The sequence below is a fragment of the Poecile atricapillus genome, chromosome 20, assembly GCF_030490865.1.
Source record: "Poecile atricapillus isolate bPoeAtr1 chromosome 20, bPoeAtr1.hap1, whole genome shotgun sequence".
NCBI classification, from domain to species: domain Eukaryota; kingdom Metazoa; phylum Chordata; class Aves; order Passeriformes; family Paridae; genus Poecile; species Poecile atricapillus.
In genome coordinates, this window is record NC_081268.1 from 5,375,580 (window position 1) to 5,390,073 (window position 14,494).

Genomic DNA, 14,494 nt, shown 5'->3' on the forward strand with positions numbered 1-14,494 from the left:
AGGAAAGGGGCTGCCTGGAGGGAGGGATGGAGGGAGGGATGGAGGGAGGGATGCAGCAGCCCAGGCAGGCTGAGCATTCTGGTCACCTCTGCTCTGGGCACTGACACCTGGCAGTGGGCTTGCCAAGCTGGCAAGGGACTGGGGACACTTGTCATGGGGAACCCCAGGCCCCCCAAACCCCCAGGACTGGGATGAGGCTGCGGCTCCACAGCTCCAGCTCCCCCCATGGTGCTACTGGTGATGGGGAGGGCTCGGCTGGGTCAGCTGTGACCATGCCAGCAATTCCTTCTCTGGACTGCAGAACGCTCTCTTCTGCCCCTGCGAGAGCAACGCAGCTGGGGAAGGATGACCACCAGCTCTTTAGTTCCTGTTGTCCCTATCCTGACTCCTGGAGTCTCCCAGCAAGTCAGGACACCCTAAAGTCAGCCAGAACACAACAGTGTGCTGCAAGGACACACACCCAGAACTGAGCACAGCACGGAGCTGTTTTGGCGGTGCTGGGGAAACGGGGAGCACAAGGAAGAGGAGGAGGCGAGGAAGGCTCACTTCCCAGCACAGCTCTTCCTGCATTTCACAGCCCCTCCCTCCCAACCAGGCCCGCTCAGATTCACATCGGATTTTGACCATCCAAAAGCTGTGACCTTCCCCCAAACCCTTCGGGGCAGCTCAGCCACAACTCCCAATGAGCCCTCTCCTCTCACTCTTGGCCTCAGCATCCGCTTTCATTTTCATCTTGCCCGAGCTGCAGCACTGGCTCGGCACCTGCAGATATCCAAAGCCTTTCATTTCCTCAAATCCCGTTAAGGTTTTGCAAAAAAGAAGCCCTGAGTGGGGCTTAGCATCTGCAGGGCCCTGATAACCGGGCAGCAGCAGCAGCAGCCAGCCCAAGCAGGAGCTGCCATGGGGTGTGGGACTGATGTCTCCTGCTGGCTCCCTGGAAGGACTCACACGGGGGATTTTTGTCCAAAAAAAAAAAGAGAACCAAATGTGAGCAGACTCTGGACCAGGAGGGGAAGGGACAGACAGAACCCTGCCACCATTTACAAAATTTTCTGCCTGTGCTACAGCAGAGCCCTGGCCCCAAGAAACACCATCAGACATACAGATGGACTGAGGAGGGGAGGAAAACTCCCACTGTCTCCATTTCCAGGGGAGCTTAAAGCACAGGGAGATCAAAGGCTCAGCTTCCCAACTGCGCCAGGTTTGTACTTCCCTCGTGATTCTTTTTATTAAGCCTTCCCCACCTCGGATCTTGTGCTGGACAAGCCCTCACACCTACTGGGTGAGTCCCTGTCTGTCTGCCCTGACAGAGAAATGGACAAATGATGGGATCACCACAGCTTTTTACTCTGCCAGAGAGATTCTTCAGAGCCCTCAGGTGGGGCTGAGCTCTGAGTGAAGGGCACTCAGCTCTGTGCACTCCATCCATGCCCAGAGCAGCTGGCCAGGCTGGCTCTCTGGATCGATGGGACCTGGGGGAACTCAGCAGTGACATTTCTCAGCACAGCTTCCCAGGAGCTTCCTGTATTCCACTGGACCTTTCTGGAAAGGGTCCTGCCTGCACCCATCATTACTTTTCAATCAGTTATTTTGGTGGATTAGCTGTAGCTGGGTTTTCTGATGCTTTGGGCAGGAATGCACATGGAACCACGTGTCGGGTGGGAAGGCTCATCCCCCCAGACCCCTCCACTGGCGTTGTGCCATGCTGGGGTGGGAACGTTGTGTGTTGGTTTGTCAGTAGCACACCCCAGTGTAACTGCCTGTGTCACCCAGGACCCCCCAGAGACTTTGTTTTGACTTGCACGAGAGGTATTTAATCCATGCCAAGATGCAGGATTTCCCAGGATTATTCCCAAGAGCTCATGCATTGCTCCATGGCCATGGATTAGGTTAAACCCGCTCGTGGTGACACCTCCCTGGAAAGGGGTGGGCAGGGGTGACCAGGGGTCTGGGGTGTGGCCATGAACCTTCCCAGAGAAGCCCTGGGCCAGGCCATGGTGTGTAGCAGTGCTGTGAAGTCTAGGTCGTGTGTGAGTGTGTCCAATGCTGTACATGTGGACTTTCTAAACTCCTTAATAAAAGGATCTCATCGTTACCCACCGTGTGACAGTCATGCTGCAGCGTGGGGACACGGCTGGGGGACCTGCTCTGGTGACAGCAAAGGGAGTGGCACTGGATCACTGCAGCTCCTGGTTGTGCTGGGGGTTGGCTCCTTCCCCGTGCCAGGGCTCGTGGCACAGCATCCTTGGGAACTTGCCCATGGCACTGAAACCGCTCTGCAACACAAGAGCTGGGGAGAGCCAGGGGGCTGAGGAGGCTTCCCAGGGCTCCAGCCCAAACCAGTCCCTGCAGGACCTTGGGGTGGCCCTGGGGCTGGGATTGGGAGGGTGGCAGGTGTCTGTGCCAAGGGGTCCTGCTCCCTGCTCCGATGAACAGAGCACCGAGCGATGCCCCCAGCCCCTCTCTGCTGCCCACTTCACATTCCACTGCCACAGCCCAGGACAGACCTGGAGGGGACAGCAGGGTGCCTTTGGGGACCATGTTCCAGCCCTGGTGGCTGCCTGTGTTGACCAGGGAGGGTGGGAGCACTTGGGTATGTCCATGTGGGGTCAGGCCTGGGCAGGTTTGGGGGTGCAGGGGTCTCCAGTTTGGGTTTGGAGTCTCCAGTGGTGCCTGTACACACAAATCTGTGTGTGGAACCCCCAAGGGCACACCAGGCAGATGAAGGGGACACACCTGGGTCCCCAGATGAGACCCTCCATCCCAGCAGCATCCCTGACAACTGCCAGGGACACAAGGCCGGCTCCCAGCTGCTCCTCCAAATGAGGCAGCTAATGAAGGCAGCGCGTTAATGAGTGGTGTTGCTGTGTTCCCATTGTGGCAGCTCCACCAACCCCGGTCCCCTCCATCCCCCGCAGCTCCCTCCCCGAGGATCCCACCCTCCTCTCTCTGTGGCCACACGCCCAAGGGGTGACATGGCAATCAGCGCTTGTGGCTATTTAATGGCCCAGGGCGGGCTGCCCGCTCATCCCGACACAGGAGAGGTGCCAGGGGTGGCAGCACTGGGCAGCACCGAGGTGCAGAGGTACGTGACTGCTGTCTGTCTGTCCGTCTGTTCCCGCTTTACACCCCTGCCTCGATGGGCAGCACAGCCAGGCAGGAGCCAAAGGCTGGGGAAAGCACCCCCAGAACGGGACTCAGCAATTTGGCTCCGTGATGGGCAACGGGGTGCAGAAAGGAGAGCAGAGCAGAGGCGAGGTGTGCAGAAGGTGGGGGTGAGGCCCGAAGTGAAGCCTCCGGACTGTGGGGTGTTGGGAAGGGCAGGCAGGAGCTTGAGTGCACCTGGGTCTGGCACAGGAGTGAGAAACTCAGTGAGAAAGCCCCCTTGGGCAAGCATGGAGCAGCCAGCCTGGCCCTCAGCATCTGCAGCAGCTTTTAAGGCAAAATCTCCAGGGAATAGTAATAATAATGATAATGATAATAATAATAATAATAATGATGATGATGATAATAATAATAATAATAATAATGGTAATACAACCCGTTTTCTCTTCCTGAGCCTTTGTGGGAGGAGGAAGGGAGGCAGAGCAGCCCTGCTGAAGGTCACCCACTGCCTGTGGCATCGCACGAGGCCCAGGACTTCACTCGCTCCTGCTCTGCTCAGACCCCTCTGCCAGTGCAGGTCCGAGCCCCACGAAGCCGAGGGATGCCGAGCACCTCCTGTGTCCCTGTGTCAGGCAGGCACAGCGGGCAGGACCTGCTCGTGGGGACCATCAGGGTGACGCCTCCAGGAGGAGCGGGCAGCTCCGGAGCCCCCAGCCCAGCCCAGCCCAGCTCCGCAGGGCACATCGGAATTGGTGCCGATGAAGGGCAGCAGCTCTCAGGGCGGCGGGGGGAGCTCAGAGCCCCAGCTGGTGCCGGGGGCTGCGGAAGGAGCAGAGGGTGCTCGGGGGGTTCTAGCGGGGGCCGCAGGGCTGGTTTGGGGGTGCTGCAGCAGGGATGGGGAACTGCCGAGGGCAGCCCGTGCTGCTGCCTCAGCCGCTGCCCGAGACGCTTCACTGACATTCCTTCCCCTCCCTGTGCTTCCCCCAGATGAGAGCGCCCTACTCGCTGTCCTGTCTCTTCCTCCTGAGCCTGGGAGCCTGCTTCCCTCCTGGCGAGCGCTGGGAGCCGGGAGCCCCCGGGGAAGGGGCTCCGCTCGCTCCCGGCTGGCAAACGGCGGCGGAGGGCCGGGCTCCCGGCTGGAGGGCAGGGGCAAAGCGGAGGAGAAGCGAGGAGCTGGATGCGCTGCTGAGCATCGCCCGGGAGCTGCGGGGATACGGAGCGGGGCCGGGCAGGCGGGGGGACCCCGAGCTGCTGCCCATGGCAGGGGAGAAGCGCAGCGGCGCCCTGGGCAACCTGGCAGAGGAACTCAACGGCTACAACAGGAAAAAAGGGGGCTTCACCTTCCGCTTTGGGAGATGAGAGCTTGGACTTGATTCCCCACCTCCTGCGGGTCACCCCGTCCCGTCCTTCCCTTCCGTCTCCCTTGGGTTTGCTCGGACAAAAGGGTGGGGGGGGGGTTTTGCTGCTGGGGTTGCCTTGGGGAGGGGGGATTCTGAGTTTGTTCCACTCCCAGCTCTGCTCTTAATCTCCCATCCCTGCTCCCGACCCATGCAATGTAAGAAGAGGAGAAATTACCAAATCCCTTCCCTGTCACACACAGCTTTTGTTGGGCCTGGTGCTGCTCTCAGCGCTGGCAGAGAGCAGGGATGGCACAAGGGGATGGTCAGTGCCAGTAGGGCCAGGCAGCGAGGCTGAAGGGTTACAGCAGGACAGTCCTGGTGGTGACAGTCCCCAGGGACTGCCTGTAGTCCAGGGCCAGCCGTCAGGGAGGAGAGGGTCCTTCAGAGCTCTCCACCGAGTTGCTGCTCTCCTGCCTATTAAGGAAAAGTCCCTCCGGCAGCAAATTCTGCTTAGTGTCAAGATGCCTCTTACACGAGGCAGCTCCTGCCTGCAAAACCAGGGCAGAGCAGCGGGGTTCGAGAAAATCTTGTCCTCAGCAGCCCCTGGTGTGAGCACAGAACCCTGCCCTGGCACCACCAGTCCTGCCACAGTCCCAGTGCCCCGCTCATGTCCCAGCCCCCAAACTCCTCACCAGGGTGAGATGGCAATGCCTGACCTTCAGTGCCCTTGTCACACCACCCCAGCTCCTGCCTGACAGCCTGGCCCTTCCTGATGCCTTCCTGGCCTCATCACCACCTAATCCCAGCCGTAGCTACTGAGGAACTCGGGTGCAGAAGGACTGAAACAAGAACTCCTGCACCTACCAGGACCACTGGGAGCTGCTCAGTGTCACTGGTGCTCCAGTCACTTGTGCAGCCCCAAAAGCCAGCACAGCAAGAGCCCCACTGCCCAGCCACTGCCCTCCTTGTTTTTGGGCAGATTTAGCCCTGCCAATCCCAGTTTTCTCTGTGCCTGCCAGAGGTACCAGCAATCAGAGCTCTAACTACCTGCTGCAGGCACTAACAGCAACTTACACACTGAGCCACTGCTGATATTTCATTGCAGGCACAAAAATGAGCCGGGAGATGATTTGCAAGCACTAAATTGCACCCTCAAAAATCAGAGACCGTGGCAGGACTTGGTTGGGGGAGTAAAAAGATTTAAAAAAAAACCTAAATCAGGCTGCAAGAGGTGCATTGTAATATCCATCAAGCAGACAGAGCACTTAATGCAGTGCTGCGTGAGCCGTTCTGACAGCAGGAGCAGTGGCTGAATGGAGGAGCTGGAACCCAGGGGAAAACAGTCGTGGGGCAGCAGGTCCAGGGAGCCATGGAGGAACAGGACCAGGCTCATCCCGGGATGCTGCAGAACGGGAGGGACTCCAGGCTCGCAAGGACACAGCGCCAGGATTTGTCCCTCACGCGAGGATGGCGATGGCTGCGAAGGTGAGGAAGGGCATTTCCTCCCCTGCAGCCCTGACCATCCCACACTGGGGAGCACAGCAGCGACCCCCGGCAGCACTCAGGGTGGCTGAGCCCACGCAGGCCCCGGGCACCCCCAAACCCATCCCCATCCTCTCAAATTCCTGCCCCAGCAAAGCCCCCTGTTCGGATCGGGACGCAGGCGCCGCGCTCGCATCGCACAGAGGAGACGGAGCTGTATCGATGTTTCTATGGCAACCACTCCCCCCACCCCTTTCTTTCCAGTGTTCAAACCATCAATAAACACGCACTGATCAATTTTACCCTGCGCTGGAGTCGGGGGGAGGGATGGAAGGGAGGAAGGGGAAGAGTTTTGGAGTAACTCTGGGTTAGTGAGGGCTGGTAAATCCCTGGCTTTTCTGTGATGGATCATTGCAGGGGAAAGTGGCACTGACTGCTGTGGAAAGGGAAAGGAAACCTGCTGGGCAATGCTGTGGCTGCGGGGATGCCTGGACTCCTGCACTCAAGTCCCAAAGAGGAACAGGCTCAGAACAGCCTCATAAAAGCTCACACATAACGAGGCTTTGATTGATGTGCAATAACCTCTGTAGAACTCACTGAAAATTGGAGCACTTATTTGGCAGGTGGGACAGAGTTGAGCTCAGTCCCCACACCTCAGGGCTCCTTGATGGGCAGCTCGGTGCCACCAGGGCAGTGCCATCACCATCCTCACCCTCTGTCAGGAAAGGGGCTCCTGCCAGGCCGTGATATGGGGCAGCTGAGGGGCCATGGCATCCCTGAACTCCCCATAGCACATCTTGGGGTGCCTGGGAAGAGGCAGCACTCCAGGCTCTTGATTGCTGCTCCTTAGCAATTAATGCTGGGGAGGGGAGGTAAAAGTGAATGGAAAATAACTGCCTGGAGCCTGGGGGTGTGGCTGGGAGAAAGGAGGGGGGAAGATGCCAAGAAGGACCCCTGAGGGGCTGGAAAGCCCATCCCTGCACACTGGACACGGTATCTCCCACCCACCTCCCACAGGAAGCTACACCCCTTCCCAGCTCCTCTGCTCCTGATGGGGGGAGCAGCTCCTGAGGGGACACCCAGACCCCAAACTCCTTCGAGAGGTGGAGAGCTCAGAACCCACCCATCAATCCTAAAGGAGCTGGATCAAACAGCCAGCAGACAGCAATGCAGGCATTGCCACCACTGCTGGCACTCTCCATGGAACACCCCACTAACCTTCCCTCCCCTGGCCTCTGCTCATCTGCTCCCATCCACGGGCTGCCCCTCGTGGTTCCTCCACCCTGGGCACACCTGCAGCACTACAAACACACACCACAAGAACAGAAAATCTCAGAAACCCACAGGATCCTCTGCAGAGGAAGAGCCTGGTTTAATTGTGTCCGAGGGACTCATGAAGAGGCTCTGTGTATCATAACTGGGTCACGCAGGCTGCAGGAGCACAGGTGGGACTTTTACCAGCAGAATAGATGGTAGGACAAACACAGAACCCTCAATAGGGGTTGAGGATTGCTGGGAAAACGTTCAGCAGAGCCTGGTTTGCAGGTCAGCAAACTACTATTGAGCCCTGAGCAGCAGCACTGCCAGGGAGGACAGCTCTGAGCCTGGCCTCAACACTGAAATGACCGAGGGCTGTCCCTCACCCACAGCTTTAGGGGCATTGGCACTGCCAAGGCATCAGGACTGACCAGGAATTGATCCAGGAGCATCACTCTCAGCAGCCCACCCAGGCCAGGTCTCACCCTCAGACAAGGAGTGTGTCCCACTCTGCTGCCAGCCTGCTTTAGAGGCACAGGTGATGACAGGAACCCTCTCCTCAGAGGTGACGCTGTGCTCAGCTGTACCTTCCCCTATTTTCAGTAGTGGAAGGATGAACACCAGCCAAGGGAGAGGCTGTGGGCTGTCCCTGACCATCCTGGGGCAGTGGTCTGGCACACCTGAAAACACCTCTGGCCCAGCCTGACCATAAAACCGTGGGGCTTGTAAGAAAAAGAGTGAGTGTAAAACACTGACCACATTTTACATCTCATGACAAGCAACTTCTCAACAAAAAGCAAGATGACATTAAAGGAAAACTTAAAAGAGTGAACATTGTAATTTCAAAAGACATGAAAACCAAAACAAAACCACAAACACAGCTATTTTTCCCCCAGAGCACTCTCACTTTCAAGCTCAATAGCCTTGAAAATTGGAGCAATCAAACTGTTAAATGCATCGATCTGTTAAATCAACTCCTACTGTACTCAGCTAAATTTAGCCTTTAATCCCCTCTCTCTCACTCCCAACACTGCAGATCTGGGGGCTTTCCCCAGCCAGGTCAGCTGGCCTCTGCCTTCCCACGACACCACGGAGCAGTCCCAAAGGCAGCAGAGATGGAAACCACCAGGAGTGATTGAATTTAGGGGCAGGTGTAGCTTCTCCATCTTCCACAGTTACTCACCATACTCAAGTTTGGACACTGACCTTTGCCAGGGTCACAATCCCACCCAGAACTCCCAGGGTGTTGCAGCTCTGCTCACTGCAGACCCCTTTGCTTTGCCTGTGCCTTGCCAAGTGCAGGCCATTAATTTTGTTTATATTCAGCACATCCTCCTGCTTCTCCTTCATCTTCTTCAGCCTCACCAGCAGCAGCCCAATGCAGCTGCTGTCACAGCAGGCCAAGGTTCCCCATGAGCCTTGTTCTGCCAATCCAAGAGTGAGCAGATCCCAGTGCCAGGACTCACAGATTTCACCAGGGGCAACCTAAAATATCACAGTGGAAGTGTGGGACCTCAGACACACCACACACTGGCACCTGCCCTTGTTTCCTTCTCATTCATTTTTCAGTCTTTAGCATCTTCATTATATCAAGGCAGCAGCTCATTTTAGAGGCTGCTCAGTACCTGGAAATGTCCCTCCCTCAAGGTTTACTAGAAAGGCAGAAGGGAAACAGAAAATAAGAATGGGCAACCAGAAATGAAGGGAACTGTATAAGGAGAGAAACTCATGGCTCATTTCACAGCAGAGGAGAAGGAAAACACAACAGCAGCTGAATTACAGAATACAAACCATTAACAGAGGAAAAGTTTAGTCAAATCTCTGATATAAATCTCCTTGAAGACAACAGCAGTCTTTGATTCAGAAGAGGTGATGACACAGTCTTACTCTGTGCATCTCTTTTCTCTCCTGACTTTTCAGAGTCAGATCAAAGGAACATGGGAAGGGGCTGCTGGCCTGGCTCTGACCATCCCACTGTGCTGAAGGGTCACACTGAACCACCCAAACAGGGAACCCCTGGTTTTGGATGAAGAGTCTAAGGGGAGTCAACTGGGTTGGAAAAGACTAACAGACAAACACAGGTTTTCCTCAACATTGATTTATTTTTAAATATACTACGCAAGAGAGACTGGAATAAAAAACAAATCAAAAAAATGGAAATAGAGAAAGAGAGAAGAATAGAAAGTCATGTACAGAAACAATCTGTACTGGACTAAATTAAAGGGGAAACGACCCCCTTAAGTATCACAGAGATGAAGGACAGAGCTATTTACACACTGTAAAAAAAGACAAGTCTACAAAAGTGTGTAATAACAAGATACAAATGTATAATATAGTGGCACAATATGTTATCAAAGTAAAAACAGTACCTCCAGGAAAGAGACGATTCAAGGGTTGGGTTTTTTCTTACATTTTTAAAGGCAGCCTGTGGCAGAAGTGTGTATTTTCTTTTGAACATTTGTCACGTGTTAAGTCATGGCTGTTTGTGAGGGTGAGAAGTGGCATGAACACACAAGAGTGAACTACTAGAAATCATATACAAAACAAACAGTTCCAAAGAGAACAGCATAAAATACAATTGAAGGCAATTAGTGTTTAAGATACACAAGAGGGGTCATGAGTTACAGGGGAACAGAAAATGGAAAATGTGTTTTTCTCATGTTTTGAACTGTTAAGAGGAGTTAAATTGCACTGTTAATAGCCCTAAACCTTGTTCTTTCATTATTGTCATGAGTCACAGTTAGTTCCCAGCATTAATTGGGCAGGTCACAGGACCTTGGCAAGGAAGGCCAGGAGTCTTGCTGTCAGCATGTTGTGGCAGTTTCCTTGGGAGATGCACCCCAGAGAAGTGTCTGCAGTCTCCACAGATCCTTGTTTGATGCTGGATGGAACCATGCTGGCATGAAGGTAGAAATGCTTTTAACCCCATGGTACTGGAGCTCCTCCCAGGGGGTTCCAGTGGCACAGAAAGGCAGGCACCACAGCCCCTCAAAGCACAGGGCTCTGCAGGAGGGCAGGGGCCAGGCTCCATCTTCCTTCACAAAACAAAAAGCTGGAAATTCAGCAGCTCTCACCCACTGAGATGTGCAGGCTCAGGCAGGACTGGAGGCACAGCGGTGTCTCAGAGCTCACCCCGAGCCGTCTCTTCCCACTGCCCAAGCTCTGTGATCCCCCACCCCAAACACAGCCTGCTTAGTGTCAGACATCACCACAGCACAGCCTCCTCCAGACCTTCTCCAGGACAGCCACAAAGGCTCCTGGGCTGTGACATCAGCGGGTGCTGCCTCCAACACAGCAAGCCCAAGCAATTCACTGGAGCTCAACAACACTGAGAAACTACTGAAAACACAGAAACAAAGGGTAGTGGGTGGAATCAGAGGAAGAATTTGGGCAATCATCACTTGTAGCATTCTGTCATTAAAAAAACCTTACATTAATAACTTTTCCCCCTTCCCTCCCAAGCACCAAATCTGTTGCATTAGTGTCAGGTAAATGTCAGACCTGGGCCAGGGCTGTGTGCTGGGCAAACTCTCCCAAGAAATGCAGTGGGTATATTGCTATCCAAACACTCATCCTCATGTACATGGGGGCAGAGGAAGGGGACAAAAATGCAGTACAAAATCCTCCTGAGGAGGATAATATCTCAGTGTCCACCAGTCTGGCTTCAGTCTTAATGGACTGTCCAAAACAATAAAATATTAATAAAAAGGCATGGTGTGACATCAGCATTTAGACTTGTAGTCCACAAGGCAAGAACTCCACAGATAAGATGATTACAAGTATATGAAACACAGGGAATCTGAGTTCAGAGGGTGGGAAGTGCCTCTTGAACACGGCCCTGCCCTTCAGAGCTGGGGCATCCATTCACAGTCTGTGTCCTTGGCACAGTCCTGACCTGAACGCCCCACTCCTTTGTCAGTCCACACGTTACTCTCTCCACAGCTGGCTTTGGCCCATTGTGATTGATTGATTGATTCACTTGTTTGTTTTTCAGCCTGGTTTCTTGCTACCTCTGAACAATGTCGCTGATTTCTTTCACAGAGCTGAGCAGTTTGCTGAAGTCCTGGGTGGCCGCGGGGCCGCTGCCAGCGGTCGCTGGGCAGATCTGAAGCTCCCGTAGGTTGTTCTCCAGCTTATTGATGGCCTCCCGAAAGGCAAATTTGTTCCTCATCTGCTGAATGGAGTCCACATAGCTCACACAGAAGGTGTAGAGGTTCTTGCCAGCCTCCAGGACGGCGCTGTGGCTGGCCATTTGCTCCGAGTTCTTGCTGATGGCGAGCCGGAGAGCCTCGGTGCTTTCCAACACCACCCCTTTGGTGATGGTGCCACTGGCAATCCTCTCCGGCGGCTGCCGGGTCTTCCGCAGCGAGACCCTGGTGGATATGAGGGGAATGAAGGCTGTGGATGATGTCTGGTCCCCGCCTGGGGCAGAGGGTACGGATGAGGAAGAGGCAGCTGGGGTTGCTGTGCTCAGCAGCAGCTTTGTAGAGGACTGTGGCTTTGGTACAGAGGGGATCCCCAGCTTTTTCACACTTTCCCCTGACTGGTTTGGCTTGACAGCATCACCGCCTGCAGCCTCTCCAACCTGAGTCAACTGTTTGGATTTCGGCCCAGACACCACATCTGCTGCTGCTTCATGGCTGGGACTGTGAGAAACCTTCCCAGGCTTGGCAATGGAGGATGAAGACAGTGGGAGTGGAGGGGCTGGTTTCAGCTTCGATAACTTCCCTTTGTCCTTCCCTGCCGACTCCGAGGTCTGCTTGAGCCTCCTCAGGCGTGGCTCCTCAGAGGAAGCTTTGCTGGTCCCCACAAACCCAGCAGGGCTGGGTTTGGCAGCAGAACCTTGGTCCATCATCACAGTGGTACCTAAGGCACTGGATTTGACTCCATCATCCTTGTGGAGCCCGCTGGAGGAAGGAGGGGCAGCAGGTTGCCTACGGCCAAGTTTTGGCGTCAGGGTGGGAGGGCTGGAACCAGGGCTTGACTCCGCATCTTTGAACACATCATCAGCAGTCTCTTCATTCTTCTTAAGCAGCCGTGGAGGAGGGGTCACTGTTCCCCTGACAGCAATGTCAGCCTTGGCCTCGTTTGCCCGCTTCCGAGGCAGCGCTGGCTTCTCACTTTTGTGCCCCCCGAAAGTGGAGGAATCAAACTGGCGCCCCGTGGACTGCAAATCCCGAGGCAGCGTCACGGATTTCCACTCTGTGTCCTTTGCTCCATGGGGCACACAGGAGGCTGAGCAGGACCTCAAGAAACGCTTGCTGGAGTTGGAACTGCCCTCCTCCTCACCAGCCACCCCTCGACTGCTGCTCATTGTGCTGGACTTCTTCCGTAAGTGGGGAGATAAGAACCCAGAGTTCCCAGTCACAACCCCGTTGGTGACACCTGCCCCATTGCTTGGGCTCTGGAACTTGGAGGGGTCAGCTGTATCTGCAGGGGGGGCAATGAAAGCTCCGTTGCCAGCATCCCTGCACTCCTCCTCCCCGCCTGCCCTGCGCTCCAAGTGTCCATCCATCTCCCTGAAGGAGCTGCTCCGTTTCGGAGGGGTAGGGGCAGTTTTCTTCTTCTTCTTGATCAGGGCACTGAAGAGGTTGTGCTTTTTGTCTTTTGGAAGCAGCCGCTCATCTTCATTCAAACTGGTCTCCAAGGCCACCCTCTCCTTCCGTGGGAGCAAGGGAGAAACAGCAGGTTCATGATCCAGGGGGTCTGCAAGGGAAAAGGAAAGTTTTCTGAGTATTGCTCAGAGAGCCAGAATAACCCATTTTCTTACAGGATCAAACCAGTGCAGCTCCTCCAAAAGGTGCAGGTTCTCTAAACAGACACGACTTCAGAGCAGAAATAAAGTAAGTGCAGCCACACCCAAGCCTGCACTGAACGTGGTCCATGATCCTGCATCCATCCATTCCTGAGGTGGTTGCCAAACTACTTTCCCTGGGGGTTTCTGACTAAAAGAGCGACGCACAAACGTGTAATGTTTGTGCTCAGATTCCCCTCCTCACATCTGGAGACCTGTCTAAACTTCACACCATGAAGAAGATAAATTCTTCCTAAGCAAAGAGGCCTTTGCTTTAGTCCCTGTGCTATTGCTGTCTTTTGAATTGCTGACCCCTGAATTACTAAGGCACCTCTGTAACCCACCTCCATCCCCAGGCTCCTTGTTCATTTTCCTGATGTCATCCTTTGTGGGGAATGGAAAGAACTGTTTCATGAGCAGAAATCAGGACCAAGATATGACACTTCAGGTCGTACCACTGTGAAGACGCTCAGCTTTGTACAGCAACAGAGAAAAGGGGCAGTACCAGCCTCCTTCAGCTGCAGAGGGAAGTGATGGGGTGACCCTCTCTCCACTTACAAGCGGTACTTAAAAATGAATAATGGTTTATAATAAATTCATACAGAGTCCTGGAAGTCTCTGTGTTTGACTGACAGAGGGACTCCTTCCCAGGCCAGGCACTCCAGTGGCATTCTAATCCAAAGGAGGAATGCCTGCAGGGCAGCATATACATTTACAGCTTGACTAGGCAGCAAGAAGAGAGATGAAGCAGAGTCATAAGGAAGGATGCTTCTTAGTCACTAATTGGTGATCATCATGCTACGGGTAGGATTTTGGCAGAGGAATGGATTTTGGTTGAGGGGAGAGAATTTGAAAAAAAATAAAATAAAATATTAGAGAGGACAACATGTTTGCACAGAAACACTGCAGTTACACCATTCCCACGGGACTCAGGGGGACCTGGACAGCCAGAAGAGCCAGACCATGGCCTTACAGAGTATAGACACAGTAAAGGTGCAGAAATCCAGAGAAAACTAGCAGCTAGCACTGAGGATCAGCTTCCAGCTGCTGAACTTGCTATGGAAACACTGACAATTGGAAGGGAAACCGCAATAAAACTTTATTGTGAAAAAATTTCTTCCACAGTAAAGAATGAAATGATTCCCAGCATAATGTTAAAATCATATTATGCCTGCCGTACTTGAATTTCTCAAAGCTCTCAACTATTAAAATGAAATTATTTTAACTTCAAATGCTTGTAATAATAGGCAATTATACTTCCTATATATGGTAAATAACCTTCCTTCCTGAGTCACTGGTACTTTCTTTATCCAGTATTTTAAATCCCCTCTTCTCCCACCCCCCAGATGTACATTGGTTACTGAAACACGTACTACTGGGTGAATCTGACATTACACAAAAGAGGTCTGTCACACGAATGGTCAAAAGAGGCAGCCTCGACAGGAGCTGGAAAAAACCCACTGTATTTCATTTGACATTCTTGTTTTTCAAACACAGAGCTAGATACAAATCTCCT

General features: G+C 53.8%; 2 protein-coding genes across 5 annotated transcripts in view; one reads left to right on the forward strand and one right to left on the reverse strand.

Moving 5' to 3' along the window:
• Positions 1-4,092: 4,092 nt before the first annotated feature.
• QRFP (pyroglutamylated RFamide peptide) lies at positions 4,093-4,464 on the forward strand. Its single transcript, XM_058853940.1, has one exon. The coding sequence runs from the start codon at positions 4,093-4,095 to the stop codon at positions 4,462-4,464; it is 372 nt and encodes a 123-aa protein (XP_058709923.1).
• Positions 4,465-9,266: 4,802 nt separating this feature from the next.
• The window catches only part of ABL1 (ABL proto-oncogene 1, non-receptor tyrosine kinase), a 77,408-nt gene continuing 72,180 nt past the window's right edge, over positions 9,267-14,494 (reverse strand). For all 4 annotated transcript variants that reach the window (XM_058853571.1, XM_058853569.1, XM_058853572.1 and 1 more), the window contains one exon: positions 9,267-12,890. In XM_058853571.1, the coding sequence (XP_058709554.1) occupies positions 11,191-12,890 (1,700 nt within the window). In that variant the 3' untranslated portion in view covers positions 9,267-11,190. The remainder of the gene's footprint in view (positions 12,891-14,494) is intronic.